The sequence below is a fragment of the Chaetodon auriga genome, chromosome 20 (genome assembly GCF_051107435.1).
Source record: "Chaetodon auriga isolate fChaAug3 chromosome 20, fChaAug3.hap1, whole genome shotgun sequence".
In the NCBI taxonomy this organism is placed as follows: Eukaryota; Metazoa; Chordata; class Actinopteri; order Chaetodontiformes; family Chaetodontidae; genus Chaetodon; species Chaetodon auriga.
The window spans coordinates 6,575,032-6,589,842 of record NC_135093.1 but is presented as its reverse complement, the minus strand read 5'-3'; the positions used below and the strand labels follow the sequence as shown (position 1 = coordinate 6,589,842).

Sequence of the window (14,811 nt, the reverse complement as noted above, 5' to 3'; positions counted from 1 at the left end):
TTATAGATGCTCGGGTGTACGCTGCCTGCTAATCTCCAAACTTAGTCTCAGCATCTCTTTACTTTGTTGCTTGTTGTGCTGCGGCGGCCTTCTGTTTTATTAATGTGAACCTTGCCTGATTCCATTTTAGTTGAAAATAGAAAAAGATGAAATGTGCTTTGCAGTTTAGCAGTTTAGTCAAGAGCTGTGCTTTTTTGTGCATTTGGCACATAAAGTTAGAGCTGCTAAAGTATTAAAAGGTCTTTTTGTGACTCTTTTTTTCATTTGTATCTTTACAGAAAAGACACGTATTAGAATGTCTTCTTCCCCTGTAGCATCCGTGCTTTATTGAACCTGCTAGATGTGTTTCGAAAGGCCACAGATCCATGGTCAGTGTGAAATTTACATACCTGTTTTTAGAGCACTTCATGGATTAAGCATTGCACTCCTGGAACACTGTCGGGTTCACGAGTTCGCAGTTAAAAAGAATCAAAATGATGCAACAGATTCAAGGTTTCTGGTGTGTTGTGCTCATAGCAGCTAATGTAGCTTTGTGCTGCAGAGACGAGAAGCAGGCTACAGAGGTCTGATAACACAGACCACTTCCTAACTCCACACCCTGAGATTATTTTCTTTTTCGCACTTGAGTCTTCAACACCAATCGACACGGGCTGAAGTCACATCACTTGACACCATCAGGAGCCACAAGAGGCTTTGTGGAACTTTTTCCCCCACATATGCAGTTGTACTCCCTAAGACTTGTCAGCAGACGTTGATGTGTTAAAGAGTTACCCTGTAATGGAGCATGCATCAGACCAAAAACAATGTAAAACACCAAACAAGAAGGCTTTTTGCAGTACAGCGGGGAACCTGGAGCTGCATCCGCTTCAAAGTGGCCTTTTATAGCAGGTGCAGAGCTTACAGAGGCAGCTTTACTCCCTGCCCACTCTTTTCAAAACTACTCCGACATCATCACCAGCCAGGATATTTGACTAGAGGTTGTATTGCTACTCAATTGTGGCTGTATTGCCTTCATCAGTCCATGCGATTGCTACAAGGCAGATTCCTTTTAGAATTCATGCTGCGGCCCCGAAAAACATCGTCAGCCACCTGGGTTACAACGCAGACGACATCGGCGCAGCTTGGCGATGGTGCTCCCCTGTGCCCCGCAGGTGTGCAAATCTCATCTGTTCTGCTGTAGACTGAGCTGCAGCGTTAGAGAATTAAAACCATGCAGTCCTGGCCCTCCACACAAGCCACACAGACACACAAGGCATCAGCAGCGCATGCTCCCACGTGCTTGGACTGGCCTAACGAGCTCTTTCAAACACTCCATACCCGCTGTGATCCTGTGCTTTCTGGAGCAGCTTTAGGGCTGTGATGAGCATCACTGAGCCCCCAGCAGTTTATTCTCAGATCATGCTTTGTAGTGTATGAAATGTTTTATTTCTGACACGCAGACTAGAGGCCAGTGTGTCGTTTCCCATGCCTCAGCAGAATCTCCCCCGGTTGGACCTTTTGTCTTTACTTGTACTTGACAGCCGTTAGATCAGTTTTGCATTCTAGTCGGCGCTTTCAGCCACTTCTTCAACTCAATGAAAAATAAGCCGATCAACGTCTGCCTCATCTGGCAGTCTTTATGCTGGGGCCTGTTTGAATACTGCAGGTGTCAACTTTGCGACAAATTAGCGAAATTCTTCCATTTGTCGCCGTCTGTCAGAGTGTGTTTGATCGGTTGTTTCCGGCTCCCCGCAGTGAGACGAACCCAAGGTGACGCATTCATTTATCCCATGAGAGGGCTATAAATGTTTTGTATTACCAATCTAAGAGAAGATGTGTGCGTGCGTCATGCTCTTTTGCTGCATACTGCTTGATTGAAAAATACACACCTCAGACGTATGATCCCCTCACATTTGGTCTGGATGACATGGCTATTATTGGATGTTGCTCTGTTTTGGTCTCCACCAGCTCATGAGAAAAACATCTGACTCTTTGGTTTTAGATGTTCGGCCGTGATCAGCAGCTGGTTGTTAGTTCTGTCTGTCTGTCTGTCGGTTTGTGGCAGACAGTTAGTGTACAGTAAGTTTATCAAGGTTCTTTTGTTGAAAACACCTCCCTGCTGCTGCTGGGAAAAGGATTAATGAGAGCGATGACCCTGAAACATACACTAAATGTGCCACACCCATGGATCTCCATATAATATTTTGTTAATTGTTTGCCATGTCCATATTTCCAAACTTAAGGCACATTTGGAGGCCTCATGAAGCACATTTGAGTATCCTCAGTCCTTCCTCACAGGGTCCTGTTTCTGTCCAGTCCACACATGCCACATTTAGCACACAGATAGCCACCCTCTGCATCGGCAGACGGTTCTTTTATGTCCACACATTATGATAGCACCACTAATGAGATGGACATCAGCAGCAGCAGCAGCAGTCGTTTCCTCCCACTCTTCCTTCTCCACCCATCGCCTCCTACTTCCTCCAGGTCGTAAACTGATTTATGGGCTCTAATTGCCCCGGGGACAGCTGCATCAGGCTGGTTAGCCACCGACTGCCATTTCCACCCATGCCAACTGGTCAGGGCTCGGTACTGACAGCTAATTGGCAGTAGAGACGGACTCACATGTTCTTCAAAATGACAGGGTTTGCCCGCTCAGGTCAGTCATAGCTGAGAACTTGATGACGTGCCTCCTGACGCAGAAACTTCTAGGTCATATTCTTGTTTGGAGTGCATAACATTTAGCATTTTAGCTGCCTCTGTTGCAGGTTCACAGCAGAACCTGCAACTTGAATGCTCTGTGTTAAAATACTTAAAATAAGCATCAAGCAATTTAAGCTCTTCTTTAAAGGTGGTGATACCACAAAGGCTTCAGGAAAGCGGATCTAACACACCATGTGAATTTATTTTTGCCTTTTTAGAGGTACAATGCCCTGTAGGTAAACCTTGATTTTTTTGTTAAGGAGTGCTTACTGAATTAGCACAAGCTGGCATTTGCTTAAACACTACAGTCAGGTTTTCTCTCAGGGATGGAAAACCTTGTATCGCACTCTTAACCAGACAACAGCTGCTGGCTGCTTTGTACAGTCAGCCAAATGTGCTCCCTCACAGATCTGCATGGAAAAGTTTTCAAGAGCTCAACCTTATTGCCTTGGAAGCGCTGAATCACTGCATATTAACTGCAGTCATCATCATCAATCTGAACAATGTTTTGTTTATTTCTTCCAGTCATAAGGTGAAGCTCTCAAGCAGCTGCGCACGCCGCTGAAACCAAAAGACTTAATTAACAGATTGAGGAAAAATTATGTGAGATGATCAACTGTAATTTGTGATATTTAACAAATTGATAAAGTGTTGAGTCTTTTTTCTCCCAGTATAAAAGCTAATTACCAAATTGATACCCGTTTTAAAGGTTAAAACCAAGTTCCAAAAGTTGGAATCCACTGATTTTCTAACAACAAGCAGAGGTAAACAGAGCAGCTGTTCTCGCCTTTGTTCGACATTAAGACGTCTTTTCACGCCTTCCCAGCACGTGATCCAACTCTTTATACATTAGATTTGAGTTAACATCAGGTGACCTTCTCATAGTCAGTTCATTTCCCCAAATGACGCCAAAAGTTTCTTGCCAAGCTGTTAATTATGTGTAAGAATAGTAGATTGAGAGATGAATGGGGAGTTCTCAGAGAGCCCAGCGTGGCAGATGAAAAGATGAAAGCCCAGATGAGCTGAAGAGGCAGCTCTTTAACTCGATAACCCATGCCATCAGTCCCACACAGACTCATTAGGAGAGGCTTTCTGAAGCTGGATGGCAGCCGTTTGGAGTTCTCTCCATGACTAATCCAGGACCTGGAGGGCAGGTCTGGAAGGCAGGAAGGAAGGAGGACTCGCAGAGAGTGAAGAGACTGCCGGTGATGTTGTGATACCGTACGCCCCGGTGCAACCCACCATCCACCAATATTAAAAAAAAGAAAAATCCTGAGGGATTATGGGTAGTTCGATACACTCTCCTCTTAAGTTGTGTTTTCTTGAAATCCTTTCGAACTCTTTTACGTGACTTCTGCGTGTCGATATTCTACAACCTCAAGGCCGAGAGATTTCCCTCAATAACTTCCTGATTACTGCTTATTGACAGTAATTAAGCACGTTTTTTGTCTGTGAATTATGATCTTAATGACCTAACCCTTAATAACCCTGCCCTCCAGAATAAGGCATTAAAAAGTGTTAGATAATGACTGTTAAAGTGCCAATATGCTACCAATATGCATGCAAATAAGCAGCTAATTAATGGTGAATATGTGCACCTTAAAGACTCAGACACTGTGCAGCACTGCACTTGACAGACTAATAATGTGTTTCTCATATAGTTTTGTCTATAAAAGTTCTTGTAAAATTCCTTAATGACTTCTTTTATCTCTGTTCAAGTATGTGTCGATCCGTGCACGCTCGTGTCAGCGCACGCCTCCAGTGCTTCTCAAGCCTCAGCCTTTGGGTATTGTGAGCTGAAAAGAAAAGCCTGACCTTTGCATGGCTTTCCTGCTATGCTGCTCTCTGAGCGTGGCCACAGTCTCCTCTCTCTCTCTCTCGTGTGTGGTTCGTGTCTGCATGTTGGCGCCCTCAGTGGTAATTCTGCAATAAAGAGATTAAGACACAGCTTCACGGAGGAACCATGGGATACTGCACGGCGTCACCAGCTGCTGCTAGATGTTGCGGTGTTTGTTTGCCAACATGCCGGTGTAGGTTAGAAGCTTTAAGTTAATCTGCATACTACGCACGGAGCTCTGATGTAAACGCCAAACGCATCACCTTCACAGACTACTTTGAATGCACTCCTTGGAGTTCGTGTTGATGTCTGTTGCTGTGTGCGTGTCGAGCCTCCGCCCGGCCAAGTAATATTGTTTTGCCCATGAAGTGCGTTTAAATAGTGCCCCCTGAGGAGCGATAACGTCCGGCGTGATTTCTCTCAACATGGTTTTATCAAAGTCATTATCGAGAAGCAGCAGGGAGGCTCGCTGCGCAGGAATACTTTCTGTTAGCTGGACCCTACTACACTGGAAGCCCGAGTGGAAGACTGTAAAAATACTCGAAAAGACGTCCTGCATCAAGAATTCTGCTTATTTACTACATATAAAAGCATTAGGAGCAAACTGGAACATTTAACTTTTACCCATGAAGCCTTCTTACCCATGGTAGAAGCACACAAATTAGCTAAATCTGGGCAAGTCTCATCACGATGCGGTGGAATCTCGGGTTTAGGAGCTGAATTTATAACAGCGCATTACACTTTTAAAGATGCTCGTGTGTGTTGTATCTACAGAAAAGTCTTAATTTGAAAAGTTTACAAAGCTGACAGATGTCCGTAGAGGAGCGAAAAGTACAATATTTCCCTATAAAGTGCAGAGAAGCATAAAATGGAAATGCAGTGCCTCAAATTTGGAGAATGTTTTACTTTTCCACCTCTGTTTTGTCAGTGAACCTGACTTTTCATTGTCTGTTTCTGTCAGACGAGCAAAATGTGTTTGTTTTTTTTTTCCTGTCAGCTATAAACTAAGGATCGCTCACCGCAGTGAGGGAGATGCTTCATTGGAGACCCAGTGAATATGCTGGAGCTCATTTCTGTCTTTCCTCTCTGAACATAACTGACATGTTTGCTGTACACTCGATGAACGCTCCTTTCACTTTGATAACCCAATCGCTTCTGTCTTTAGCTCAAGAGTGCCAAACCAAATGGCCCCATTTCATCACCGCATGTCTGATGTGGATTTGATTTGGCATTCAGATGAGCATTGATGCAAACTGCAGACACTGACTGAAAGGGCGCCCATGGCATGAATGTCAGTCTGCTAATATGCCCAGGCCCCATATAATCACGTCTAATACACTGATTGCGAATGCTGCTGAGGGTTTGAAGTCATGTAAACAGTGTGACTTATGGTGGGATAAACCCTGCGCGCAGTAGAAATCTGTCCTCAGGTGGAGATTTGGCATCCTTTGTGCCTATGCGGGGCAGGATATGTCGCAAATCAGGGACAGATTCTTGCATGATCCAATGATTTTCGCGTGAGCTCATGAACTCAGCTGCCTTGTAAGGTCACGTGGTTTGTGCAGCAGGAGTGCTCTTAATGCTCTCATGTGCCGTCAGAGTGACATTTGGTGGCGGTAACACACCTGTAAGCCGGTTTGCCAACCAAACCTGACACAGCATGGTTATATTCGACCATTTCTTAATTTAATTTAGACGACAGTTTCAGTATCGTGATGTATACTGTAAATGACATACAGCCGTATCATCCAGCCATGGTTTCACTGAATGGAAATCCTCGTAATGTCTTTGGAGCAAAAACTCTCGTTTTTTTACAGGCTTCCATTTGTTTTTAAGAGAAATCGTGAACAAGAGGCAAAATGTGAAAAGTTTAGACTGTTGGAATGTGTTTTAATTGCTTCGTGATTCATCTGATAACTTTGAATATGCCTCATTATCTCATTGCTCAACGTGAACTTGGCCAACACTCTGACTCCTGCGCAGAATATTTGGACTTCTGTTGGAATCAGCCCGTGTTGCCTCATTAGTAATCCGTTCACCTCTTCATAAACTTTTGGCCTGGATGAAAAGCAGCCTCAGCTGTCATTGTTACATCTCATATCTCTGTGTTTGTAGGCTGGCGGAAGCTAGCGCTCTTCAGCTCTGACAGTGGCATCACGCTGCCTGGTGCTGCCAAGTCAAAGGGACTGCAGCCTTTTTTCACAGCGTTCGAATGGCAGACAGGCCTGTGGGGTCAGTCAGAAGTCTTTGCCGCTGTCATTTTATTCAGCCGCGCAGACACTTTATATCTGTGCTAATTCACAAACACACATATCTAGCGTAACTTTTTACTTGGCCTCTGTCATCGGTTCAGTTTTCTGCAGAAAAATGCAACAAAAGTCCTCAGAGGATCTTCTGCTTCTGGCAGTAACTTCCAAGAAATATCTGTCGAGCTCGACTGCATGCATCAACATATTCACCATATAATAGAATTTCTATGTTACCTTGTATATGATGTGTAGATATGTATGTATATCTATTGGTTTATTTATTTGGTTTATCCAGTTTAATTCTCAGGGACTGTGCATATGAATAAACATTACTGTAAATATGCCAAAATTGGCCAAGAGGCCAGTTTTCATCCGTAGTCTCTGGCCAGGTGTGAAGCCTAAAATTAAGTTAAAAGCAATAATCATGGCACGTCCATTACAGTGAAAGCCAAACACGGATATGCGCAGCAATAAAAGCAGAGCAAATTACAGTTCAACAAAGTAAAAACAAACAAGGGAACACAAGCAAGGACAGACATGACAAGTATGTAACGGAACAGCTTTGCAAAAACAGAAATAAGGAGAGACAGATATGAGCAACAGGACAACAGCAGCCTGAAAGTAGGTCAAGCAGCAGGGCAGTTTAGCAGCACACAAGCTGTATATTGACAGACATTTGCCAAATGACGATGGCATCCGACAGATTCGATGGCCATGTTCTGTCTGGAGAAGGACATGTAAGTGAGGAGTCCCCTGATGTGGACTGGTACAGCTTTCCATTCATGCGCTGCTTTAATTGAAAAGGCAGATTGTCTGATAGTAGATTTTCTTGGTGGGATAAGACAGATTCCTCTTGTGTCTCCTCTTGTAATCTGATTTGTATTTACTCATTGCCTAACAAAGCAGCTGAGTGGGGGAGGATTCATGCCATGAGTCATTTTATAGATGAGACATGCATTATATTTGCTTGTTTGATGAGGTTTTTCCAGCTCGGGAGCTTATTTTTCTGGTGTATGACAGTGGTGAACACCACCAGGTTTCGCCTAATTACGGCTGTGTGTTTTACTGTTGGATGGGCTGACATGATCCTCCAGCGGTTCACATATCCACAGTGCTGAGAGGATGATTCCTGAAGACTTTGGTGAGCCCCTGACTTTGCCTCAAGCACCACCAGCAGATCAAAGTTTTCCCTTATCCTGTGAAATATCTCTGCATCTGCTTCATAGACCAGTACCACCATCAAGTCCAAAGCTTGGGTTCATGACTGTATCCTCCTCAGCTAATATTAGCATGCTAACACACTAAAGTAAGACACCATGGTTAAACAAGTATAGCCCCATACAGCTTGCATGTATTATTTGTTGCAACCCGACCAACTCCATAAACATTTCAAGTTAATGCCGTGTTTTAGTGCTACAGCGCACTCCAGATGTGTTCATTAAAGGACGTAATGGATTTCAGCTTTATGACACAAGCTGCATTTTGTATTCAGTGCAAAGACCATATTTTTGCATCATCACCCCAGCTAGGTTTAACAACCCTTTATTGCTAAGTGCTTTAAATGTTAAAGTGAAGTAGAGGAAGTGAGGAGTTCTTTTTCCCTCAGTGTAGGAATGAAAAGGTCTAACAGATGAGAGCGGCCCTTTGACTCACCCCAGTGATATTTTTGAGTCATTAGAGCCTCCCTTGGCTTCCCTGGGGTGTGCTGCTCAGTGTAAATTCTTACAACCGAGTTGATCTGAAAAGCCATGATAAACTTGAGTCGGATACTCTGCGTTTAAGATGCGCTGAAGGAAGGCTGTCACACAGCAGCGAGAATTTAATTGCAAGTGTGTTGACAGATAAATGGATCTAATATTAGATCAGGTGTCTGAAATAAAGGTAATCTAATTTAATAAATTGGTCTGATAATGAAGGTTTTTGACCTTGCCTTATCTCTGAGCACAGGCAGATACGCCAGCTATTCAGCAATGCTATGCTAATAGATAATGATCATTATCGGGGATGCTCTCTGAACTCAATTAGCAAGTATGATCTGCTGATAACTTTTCATTAGCATATACGCTAGGTGTCTGTGGTGCAGATCATCCGGCGGAGCTGACGCCTGGGCGCCACGGCTGCAGGAAGTCGGCTGATTTAAAAACATTCGAAAAAGTAGCAAAGGGTATGAGGAGCGAAAGCCTCTGTTGTCTGTGCTGGAGTGAAAATGTACTGCTCACCCATCAATCAGCGGTAATGGGGTGATTTTTCTGACACTGACAGTTTGATGGAGCTTATTTATCATAATGATGCCATATGTGTACAGTATCGGAATGACTCTAATGCGTAGGAGATGCTATCATGCTCCTGCACTGCCTAATTAGCAAGTTAAAGGATCTCCAAGTTGTGTTTTTGTCTCCCTAAGCAGAAAATAGGAAAAGCCTGTGATTTCTGGAGATGATTGCAGCTACCTTGATTTCCCTGCTGAACCGCTGATGGTAAAAAAGCAGAAAGCAGCAAGAGGGCAGGCTGCTTTTAGGAATTACACATTTCCAGGGTGTCCCCAGAAATGATGTCTTAGCTGAAGGCGGAAAGCAAACACTAAATCCACTGGATAAGTCTTTGATTACATTTACAGCAGCAGCTTAAATTTCCCAGTCATTAACATTTTCCGTGCAGTTGTAATGAAGTTATAAAGAACTGGCTTGTCACTGTCTCTCCCTCTGCATCCGAGCATCTTATTTTCCCTCTGCAGCATAATGACCAGCCTTCGCAGATGTTGCAAGGCAGCCAAGCATCTCCCCCCTGGCATTTGGCTTTGTTAATAATGCAAGCTTAAAAGAGCAGTGGCACCACAGAATGTATAATATGCAGTTAATGTTCTCCATGCAAACAGTCCTGATTCGCACCAATATCGCTGCGTCTGCGCAAAGACTATTCCCTGGAATCAATATGCCGATTAATTATAGACTGTACGGTGATCACATCTTTTTGTGAATAATTCCTCTTGGAATTAGAGCTTCTCTTAGTATATCACGTGTATTTAAGGGCCACAATTTTAAAATTTCATGCTTTTAAGCCCACATTAACAAAATATACTCCCAAGTTTAAGATATTAGCCCGGAATGCCTTTAATCTTGTTCGAAATGGCCTTTTCGGAGTGTCTTAGCCAGAGCCCGCTGTTAGGGAGAGTGTATTCTATTTTCATCCGCCTCATTAAGTTTTTCACTTTAATTAATGGCAGGATGTGCTCACAGAGGAACTGTCCTGTCTGTTCGTTAAAGCCCATTATATGTCTGAGCTCAGGCGGGCTGCTGGCTTCAAATAGGCTGTCAGGTAATGGAGTTTACTTTACGACGCGAGAGACGGAGGCGCTGCTGGAGAGGCCGCTTACAGGAAGCGCCTGACGTTAGCGCGCGGGTCGCTCATGCAGAGAGCACGGGAGAATTCCTCCGCCTGCATCGTCAACCAGTTGCGGAAGCCGTGAAGGAGTGTCGCCACTGCAAAGGGAAATCAAGCAGAAATGGTTGATTACAGCAACATTTTGCCTGTTGAGTTGATATTTAGCCAGAAGCTGTGAAAAGTATTGATCTCGCTCTTTTCTCCGCTGTGTGACCCAGCAGTGGGAGCCGTGTGCTACCTCGGTAATGTGTGTAAAGCTCGCAGCTATTGGTGATTAGAAATGAGTTTAGCTGGGCCCATCACTCCCTCCACTTAAAAAGTAGCCTCTGCCACTGCAGTTGAATCAGTGATCAGTGATGTTTCATGTCCAGGTCTGAGCATTTTACCTCTGGTTAGAGTTGGTGTAATGTAGATTTGCAGGTCAGTAGTTGTGCCTGTCTTCATCCAGTTGGATACATCATAGAGATAAAGCCCATCCTTTGTGTTTTACATTGATTTTCGACTGGAAAAATATTTTAAAAAAGGACATGATTGCTTTAGATTTCCGTGAAGGTGAAAGTTGTTGCTTGATATTGCACGCTACCTTTTTTTTTTTTTTTTTCACCACGCAGTCACCAGAAATTTGAATGTGTGGTCCCATTAGCGGAGGCTGCCGGTGATGCACAGATGGATAAGTTAAAAGCAACAGGAACAGACAGTAGCTGTAAACATAAGAGTGGGCTTCAAAACAAATACAGCATCATTAATATTAATTACCAGTGCTAAAATACTCATTAAGTCCACAATAAAACCAGAGTCTGGTTACCAGCGAGCCGTCATCACATCTGCATATTAAACATGATTAAAATGAAACAGTTTGTATCCTGGCTGTCTTTTACACTGACCAGTCTTAACTCGACTCTGTTCTGAATGTGCCAAAGCCAGTTTTCCAGTGGCCCCCCGTTCCTTTAATATTCAAGATGAACAATAATATTCTCCATTTTGAAAATTAAAAACTGTAAATAATGAGCCCCGCGCATCGAGCAGTAATATTTCTCAGCCCACAGGTGCAGTGGATGGAAACACATTTGAGCATTAGTCCAGTGTTAAGCGTATCAACTATATTGACATGTGCACAGCTGCAGAAAATTGAGTGAGGTGTGCAGAGGGGGAGCCTGCGCTCGTGCAGACAGGATGCTGGTAATAGGCTGTCTGAGTGCTTATGAGATGGGAGGAGGGGTTCTCCCGCGCTGAGGCCAGAGAGCCGGAGAAATGGACTTCTAATGGCTTATCCAAAGGTGTTAAATGACAGTTAACCTTTCCGGCTAATGATTAAGATGACTCTCACTATGTATCTCACATCAGCTCCAGATAGCATTCAGTCAGCAATGGAGATAAATGTGGGACATGCATATTGTATAGCTTTAAAATACCCCTCATCTCACGGCATTGCCGCCTCAGCAGTGATGGTTATACCTGATCAAGGTCAGATGGACGGGGCGGTGAAGGGAAACCCCAGCTCTGCGTGAATAAGATCTAGACCTCCAGTGAGCCCAGGTGGAAGGGACCCTAATTGCCATGCAGCTCAAACATAAAGCGAGAGACTCAGAGAAGACGTGTGAGGAATTTCTGATTCCCACGGTGAGACCCAGTTCAAGTAAGGGTCCAGCTTCAGCTTCAGCCTGAGCAGAGCAGAAGGCGCCCTCAGAGCCGCCTGTGCAGCAGATGTCTGCTCACCTGCCAGTGTCGGTTACACGAGCGTTACGTCTTCATGCCGCTTTATGGCCCGCTCATGAAACCCTGGTGCAATCCACTTAAGTAGCAGAACAGTTGTCCTTGTTTCACCTTGGCATTTTTTATCGCACGTTTCATCTGACATATATGCTGCCGCGAGCAAGCGTTTGGTGGAGTTTGTCAACTGATTAGCAGTTGAGTGGGAAATACTCACAATGCACGAGTGTCGCTGCTTCAAAACAGGCTGCGTGTTGGTTACAGAGGGTAACTATCCAGTGTTATAGTAACACTGGCACCACGCGGGCAGGCTCAGCAGCTTATTCTCTGAGTGAGAAAACCTAAATTAAAAAAAAAAAAGATTCATCCATTTTAGATGATAACAGACTGTTCAGATTAGACAGCGGAGTCACATGCTTGCCCACACTGTGTTCAGACTCGCTGAAAACCTGTGGAAGCCTACGTTTTTTCACAGAGGAAAGTGATCAGGAATCAATCAGAGAGAGTCGATAATGGCATTAGTATCAATAAAACCCTGTCAGATCCCATCTCTACAGCTGAAACAGGGGCCAGGAGGGAGAAACCATCAGACCCCGGAGGCCCCTCAGATAAAGTAAGCCAGGTTATTGAATATGCTCCGCTCGACACTTTTTCTCCCACACTCGTGATAAGGGCCTTTTTTTTCCTCGTGGGTAATTCTTAGAGATTAGTACACACATTGTTGTATGGCTGGTTCAGCCAGGGAATGAAGTTAAATAGCGGACGGGCCTCTGACTCTGTAAGTAGCAATCATAATTCCCCTCTAAAAGCTTCATGCCACTTAAGTTATTAACATTTAATTTTGCAACATCAGAGTGGATTAACCCATCAGACAGTGTTCTCATTAAGGTCTACTCCTCGCATCTTTTTTCGGGAGTGCCTCCAGCCCTTCTGTACTTCAGAAAGGCTCCGTCTGCGCTTCACCTCTGCTGGCAGCACACACTTTCACAAGGTCAAAGATTTGTTCTTTGTGAAAGTACAAACCGCTAATGTCTCTCTTCTTGTCTGCCTGCAGCTTCGACCGACCGCAGTTCAGGTTTCCAGTAAATGAGTTCATGTCGGCCGATTCTGAAGTGCACAATGTAAATCTTGGGCATTTATTTAGCGTGGTGGACCCTTGACTTTTGACACCAAACTTTTTTGCAATCGGACTTTTCTGTGTACATCGCGTGGTGCATGTTTTGTATCTTGTAGCGTTTGTGTTTACCTGCCTGGGGACTCCAGATGGAAAGTAGCTGTCAGCTAAAAACGGCGCAAAGCTTCTCTTCTCTTTAATTGAGATTAATGTTCTTATGAATGGGTCCCTAAGAAATACATTTAATAAAATATGGTAAAAATAAAAAACATGACACTTCAGCCCCCTGGAGCTTGTACACTGTGTATGCATGAGGTCGCAGCAGTAACGCATAATGGTTTGATCCATTATGTGGTGTGTATCTAAGTAAAATGTTGGTATTGACTCATAATATAAATGCTCTTCCATCAACAAGTGAAGTGGTTTCAATGGGGAATGCACAGATTTGTCTGAAAGTGAGCTTTAAGCCCATTTAATAACAAACTGGGGGATGTAAATAGCTTCATTTTATCAGTAAGAAGACTCGATCTAAACCCTTCCCTCTTATCTTTCCAGAGTGTTCCTACGGGCCATTAATCAGTATGCAGCAGTGCTGAGCAAGAAATTTCTGGATCAAACCAACTTTGAGCTACAGGTAAGAGCTGAGAGCCTTTTTTCTTTTTTCTTTAAACAGCCTTGATACCGGCCCCCACCCTCCCAAAGACTTTGTTCTCTCAGTCAAGGCAACGCTGGATTATGGTTTTAAGTGCTATTAACAGGAAAAGATTTGGATGGCATTTTTGAAGCCATCTCTCCCCTTCAGTTCCACGCTGAGGCTGCTTTTTAATGTGCGCCGGCGTTGGACATTCTGAATAGGAGGAGAAAAAAAAAAATCACTGACGGCAGCCGACATAAAAATTGTGGCGAGAACACCAATTACTGTATAATGACCGGCAATTTGATGTGCATTTCGGAATATTTTAACCTGCCCCCCCCCCCACCCCCCCCCCCACCCCCCCATCAGAATAGAGCAACTTCCTCTGCTTGCTGTAAATGTCTGACATAAGGAAGAATGTAGTCAACAGCTGAACTGTGCTAAGCTTTTAAAGGCTTTGGGGTATTCTCATTAGAAAGTGCGACTCTATGATTTGAGACTTACTTTGTATGCATGCTCGGACTGTTTGCACAGCAGTGATGAATGGCGGCTACAGTCGCGCTCCTTTTAGCTGCTGTCGTTGCTGTCTGATTGAGGGTGCGCTCTGGAGGCCGGTGGCCTAAATCATCAACCCCTCCCTCCTCTGGGACAGCCTCCCGACACACAAGTACACCCATCTCATCCCAACCTTTTGATTTAATGACCCTGTAAAGCGTTCCAGCCCACATAGTGAGCCGTGGTCCTCGGCGATATTGCTGTAAAACTGTTTTTTGACTGCGAGTTAAATGTCCTCTTTATTCTTTCCCCACACCCCCTCCGTCTGTCTTCATCTGGTTCAGCTGTGGAACAACTACTTTCACCTGGCGGTAGCCTTCCTCACCCAGGAGTCGCTGCAGCTGGAGAACTTCTCAAGCGACAAAAGAGCCAAGATCTTCCACAAGTGAGTACAGATGCTCTCTCAATCCGCAGGACGTCCTCAGCGCGCACCCACACAGCCCGAGCTCCCTCCCCAGCAGGAGCAGGCTTTACATAATTCATCACACGGAGGCTCACAGGGACACCCAGCACCCCATGGCTCCAGTAGAGGTTCGCCCCTCTGAACAAAGCAGAGCAGCCGATAGTAACTCCAGGGGCTGTGCAGAGCACATCTTGTACTCAAATCCCAGGTATCAGGCAAAGTTGGAAGTCCCCTCTTTGGTTTCTC

The 14,811-nt window shown here is 44.4% G+C and overlaps 1 protein-coding gene across 2 annotated transcripts in view; it reads left to right on the top strand.

Moving 5' to 3' along the window:
- dock1 (dedicator of cytokinesis 1) overlaps positions 1–14,811 on the top strand; it is a 173,519-nt gene that overhangs the window by 116,691 nt on the left and 42,017 nt on the right. For both annotated transcript variants that reach the window (XM_076759720.1, XM_076759719.1), the window contains exons 30-31: positions 13,529–13,607; positions 14,447–14,547. In XM_076759720.1, coding sequence (XP_076615835.1) covers positions 13,529–13,607; positions 14,447–14,547 — 180 coding nt within the window. The remainder of the gene's footprint in view (positions 1–13,528; positions 13,608–14,446; positions 14,548–14,811) is intronic.